Raw genomic sequence first — 5,452 nt, 5'->3', positions numbered from 1 at the left:
TGGGGGGGTGGTGGAAGGGTGAGAAGGTGGGGTGGTGAGAGGGAAGAGATCAACTAAAGAACTTGTATGCATATATGCATAATTCGTGGACACAGACAACAATGTGGTGAAGGCCTGGGAAGGTCTAGAAGGGGGTAATTGCAGGGGGGGAGGGGGTAGATATCTATATATATAAAAGGCTAATATGCAAAGTGTCCCCTTGGGAGTTCGACCGGGAGACTGGGAGTTCGATCACTCGCTATGACGTGCGCTGACCACCAGGAGGCGGTGCGGAATGAAGGAAGGCCCTGGTTGGCAGCCGGAAGGCCCCAATTGGCCCTGATCACCGGCCAGGCCTAGGGACTCTACCCATGCATGAATTTCATGCACAGGGCCTTTAGTATGTAATACTTTCAACAATAAAGATTTTTAAAAATGTCGCCTCTGAAAGGCCTTTCTTGACTTCCCAATGGAAAGTCTCCCCCTTTCCCTACCATTTTCTAACACTTTAGAAACTATTGTATTGATTCTGTTGTTTTGGAGTTCCCTGTGTCACCCCATCCCCAACACCTACAGGAGAAAGCTGCTTGAGAGCAGGGATTCTTTTGCTGAGTTCAGCCTCCAAAACACCCTGGGACAGAGGAGATGCCGAAGAAATAGGGGTTGACTGACAGCCCTCAAGGTTGTGTCCCAGGGCTCTGACAAGGGTCTTGTTTGTTGCAGGGAGAGGTCCTCCCCTTAATCATTTACTGCCATCCTCCGAGGGGAGGGGGAGGGGAAGGGGGGCGATAGGGGGTTAGCCTAGCAGCATCCTTTACTTCCCCTCCCCCATTCTTCCCAGGCTCCCCCGCTACCCATCCTTTCCTGACGCTCCCTCCCCTCCTCCCTTCCACGTTCTTCCTCCTCTTCTTGTCCTCCCCTCCCGCCCCTCCCTCACCTCACACTCTCGCAGGTCCGACCTGTGCACGTCCTACGTGTCTCGCGCGCAGCACCCGACCCGCAGGCGGAGGAGGAAGGATGGCGCTGCTGGCGATGAGCTTGGGGCTGGTGCTGCTGGCCACGCACCTGACAGGTAACGCTCACCAGCCAGCGTGGTCGCACCCGGCTTGTGGAGGAGTAATGAGAGGGAATCTCGCTGGCGACTGCCTGGATCCCGGCGTCCCTGGCGTCCCTCCAAGCACCCGTTACTGGCGGTTTCTGGGCCCGCTGCGGTCCTTGAGGAATGTAGGGGTGAGGGGGTGGCTGAGGACCAGGGACCCCCTTGCTCGGGCTTCATTCCCAGCTCCTTCTGGTGACACCCTGCTGTCTGCCTTTTCTCCCTTAAAGCAGATTTCTGGAGCCCAAGACAAGGAGCTGGGTTTTGGCGTACACAGTGGCCCTGCTGAACCCCAGCAGGAGATGTATGGGAATTAGGAACGGTGATCGCCAAGCGCATCGGGGTGTCTGTGGCTTATGAGAAAGGGGCTTCAGTCCAGCCGGACTTGAAGCCTTTTTTACAATGGAGTTAAAATGGTACACCTAAGGCTAAGTTGTGCGCTCATTACCCTGAGCGGCAGAGGGAAAGAATATTGTGAATTATTAGGAGCCACTTCTCTGACTTTTATTCCATAGCTCCGTAGTCCTTTCTCAAGCAAACCTATTAGGGCGGTCAGTTATGGAACCCGCACCGAAAGTTCTTTGTTTGCCTGCTAAGAGAGGTGCTAGAAAACAACGGAATATCCTTTGGAGGTGGGTGTGGGGGTCAGAGGGGGTGGTTCAAGGAAGTTAAGTACTGGAGGGAAAGGAAGGTGTGCCCTGGATAAATCACAAGCTGGATTTTAAAAGTCCCTTACATCCCTAACTGGTTTGGCTCAGTGGATAGAGCGTGGACCTGCAGGCTGAAGGGTCCCAGGTTCGATTCCTTGGTTGCGGTCACATCTCCAGTAGGGGGTGTGCAGGAGGCAGCTGATTGATGTTTCTAACTCTCTATCCCTCTCCCTTCCGGAATTGCAAGAATTGACCTTAATCACATACTTTTAAATGTCTGTTTTCTTCTTTCAGCCTCTCTGAACAATCAATTTGGTCATCCTTCAGGATACAGAACAGTAAGTAGGAAACCACGTATACTGTTTCTAATACAGTGAAGCCCACAACAGTTTGGGTTGGGGGCTAGCTTTCAGTTCTGACCTAATACTTTTGAAACTATTGACTGCTTTAGAAATCAGAGGCTTTGTAATACAGATAAAAAATGTAAATTTTTTGTTGAAAATAGCTAAGGTCTTGAAGGCCTCAGGCCTTTGTTTCCTTCACTACTTCCTCTAATGATTCAGAAAGTCCTTGACTTAATAGTTATGCCTTGCAGTCGACTTTTTGTACAGTACATTATCAAATTAAATTCAGTGGAAGCAAACAAAGATCAACCGAATGAGAATAAAGAAAAACTATTTATTCAGAACTTGCTGTAACAGGGGAGTCAGCCATGCCACTTGTATTTGGCAGAGACTCAACTAAGGTGGAGGCGTGGGAAAGCTTTCTAGTGGGAGAAAGGAAGGCTTCAGGTGTACCCTGATTCGAGGCTGTTGGCATGGGGAAGTTGGAGTGCATGGGTTGGACATGTGATTGGTTAGGAGTGCATATTTGGCTTTCTCTGATTGGTTCTAAAAGCAAATAGTGCATGGATTGGACATGTGGTTGGTTAGGAGTGCATATTTGATTTTCTCTGATTAGTCCTAAGTTGGAAGTGGGGACAAAAATTAGGGAGGTTGTCAGTTATTAATCAAGTCCTGTCCATATGGGGCCAAAAGTTACAGAGATTATTGTTTAGCTTCTTGGACGGCCACTATAGGTAGCCATCTGACTTCTTCCAAGTCTGACTTAGAGCAGGCTGGCTTCCTGGTCTGGTTATTCTACATAATGAGTTGGTTTCCTGGGCAGGTTGCTGCAGGTTGTGGGTCATATTTCTATTTTAATATCTGGTGTGGCATTGTCCATTTGTATATTCAGTCAATTCTCACAATGACCTTGTAAGATAGATAGATATTATTATTTTGCATATGGGATATTGACCTGGGCTAGGCAGCTTTGAGTATTCAATTCAGATTAGACCTCTTCTAGGAAGCCTTCCCACCCTATTTTCTTTCTCCACAGTGTATATAAATGCACTTTCTTCATGTTTCCATTCAACCTAGACTGCATTGTCATCATTATGATAATGTAGGGCAGGAAAAATAAATATCTCCTCTACCCTTCTAAGTTCTCAGCTGGGGTCCCTATGACAAAAGACAAATTAACAAGAGAAAAACAAACACGTTTATTAACATGTACATTGCACATATACATAGGAGCACGTAGAGAGAGTAACTCAAAGAGATGGCTTAGAACTCTATCTTTAGCAAAGAGCAGTAAATGTGTAGCGCAAATGGCTTACGCTTCCAAGGGTGCAAACAATGAGGTAGTATATGTATGGGAGGAAACTAATGGGGTGAGGTTTTTTTGCAGATCCCTCTGATGACATGTCTGGGCTGATAAGAGTAGAGTCTATCCAGTTAAGGAGAATTTATATCCTGCCTTTAGGCAGAAAGGGGGGAGGGTAGAGGGAGCTTCTTCTGAATTGCTGCTTTTAAAACTGCCTTTTGGTCAAAATAGTTTTTATGTCAAAGAGCCATATTTTGGAGGGAACATATTCTGGTTTCCTTCAACAGGAAATGCTAAAATACCACTCACCATGTGCCAAGCACTGTTCTAAGTGTTTTATATGCAGTAACTCAATCTTTTAAAATGCTATGAAGTAGGTAGGTATCATTGTTATCCCCTTGGCCACGGTCACAGGGAAATGGTGGAGCTATGGTTGCAACCCAAGCAGTTGGACTGCAGATCCAGTGCTCTTCATTACCCCATCACAGCTTTGAATTGTAATTGCCTGGCTTCCCTCCGGTAAACAGTACTCTCTACTCCTGTGGTCAAAGGTAATGTCTTATTTGTTATTTAGTGCCCAATTGTCAGCCCATTAATACTTCTTGATGAGATGACTCAATTTTCTTGGGTTTGATTTTCTTTCAGAAAAATGAGGACAATCCCACCTCTATCTCAGGGCTGGGATTAGGGTAAGGTAGGTCAGGTGGCTAGAGTGCAAAATTAAGGAGGCACTCACTCTCAGGAGGCAAATACCACAGGACCCTGCTCTCTTTGTACAGGATTATTAAAAGGATGAATCATGCAAGAGACCTTTGTTTTTTCTTCCCGGTTTCCATTGCCACTGCTCCAGTTTATGGCCCTTATTATCTCTTACCCAGACTAGCATAATAGCCCTCCAGGCGATTTTCTTCAATCTTTAGTATCTCTACTTTCCTGCTCCTGCTACATACTGCTGCTGCAACGACTCTTCAGAATCCTACCTCTGAGTACAGCATGTCTCTGCAAAATCTAGCGACTTCCCAGTTCCCATAGAGAATGTTTTATGTCCTTACTTCAGCCTCCCTTTCTACCTGTACCTTTCTATGCTTTCCCATAGCTTATGCCCTTCTATTCTTATGCTAGTGCTACACTGTTTTAATAACGGTAGCTTCATAGTAAGTTTTGAAATGGTGAAGTGTGAATCCTCCAACTTTTTCTTCACGCTTGTTTCAGCTTTTCTAGGCCTCTTGCATTTCTATTTAAATTTTAAGATCAGTTTGCCAATTTCTCCTAAAAAAAAAAAAAAGGCATTTGAGATCTTGATAGGGATTGTATTGAACCTGGAGATCAATTTGGGGATTATTGCTGTCTTAAGACAGTTAAGTCTTTTGATCCACGAATATCATGAATATGGGATGTCTTTTCATTTACTTAGGTCTTTAATTTCTTTCAATAACATTTTGTAGTTTTCAGTGTATAATTCTTAACTTTTATTATTATTCTTTTTTTGGTTAATTCTCACCTGAAGATATTCTTCCATTGATGTTTAGAGAGAGTGGAGGGAAGGAGGAGAGACAGAGAGGGGGAAATGTCAATGTGAGAGAGACACATCGATTGGTTGTCTTCCCTATGTGCCCCAACCAGGGCCAGGGATCAAGCATGCAACTGAGGTATGTGCCCTTGACTGGAATTGAACCTTGGACCCTTTGGTCCACGGGCCGACGTTCTATCCAGTGAGCCAAACCAGCTAGGGCAATTCTTAACTTCTCTTGTTAAATTTCTCTTATAAATTTCTTATAACACCTATCTTAAAATCTTAGAGTATTCATTTATTGAATGAATAAATATGGGAATATATTTGTTAAAGTATATAAGGACCTTTCTGAGGAAAAGCATCAGAGTGTAAAGCTCAGAGAATTACTTAAAAGCATATCACATCCTTCTATAAAAATGAAAAGGATTCGGAGGAATAAGTAAGTTTGCCAGGTGGCCTTCCAGAGAGACTTCTTCGGAAGCTCTGAGGAACTGTCTGCCAGGGGCGACTTCCTACAGTTGGCTTCTTGTGGGGTATAATTTAGAGCCTCCCTAGATGATAAACCTA

General features: G+C 45.1%; 1 protein-coding gene across 4 annotated transcripts in view; it reads left to right on the top strand.

Moving 5' to 3' along the window:
• Positions 1 to 5,452, top strand: part of SPINK2 (serine peptidase inhibitor, Kazal type 2 (acrosin-trypsin inhibitor)) — a 26,811-nt gene that overhangs the window by 1,865 nt on the left and 19,494 nt on the right. For 2 of the 4 annotated variants that reach the window (XM_014548469.1, XM_014548468.1), the window contains one exon: positions 2,020 to 2,063. In XM_014548469.1, coding sequence (XP_014403955.1) covers positions 2,020 to 2,063 — 44 coding nt within the window. Of the gene's footprint in view, positions 1 to 605; positions 662 to 878; positions 1,052 to 2,019; positions 2,064 to 5,452 lie in introns of those variants that run through there. The other 2 variants (XM_005877175.2, XM_014548467.1) reach the window with 2 other exon arrangements.

This window comes from Myotis brandtii, unplaced genomic scaffold, assembly GCF_000412655.1.
Source record: "Myotis brandtii unplaced genomic scaffold, ASM41265v1 scaffold51, whole genome shotgun sequence".
Classification (NCBI taxonomy): Eukaryota; Metazoa; Chordata; class Mammalia; order Chiroptera; family Vespertilionidae; genus Myotis; species Myotis brandtii.
The sequence above is the reverse complement of the archived record's forward strand: the minus strand, read 5'-3'. Positions and strand labels throughout refer to the sequence as shown.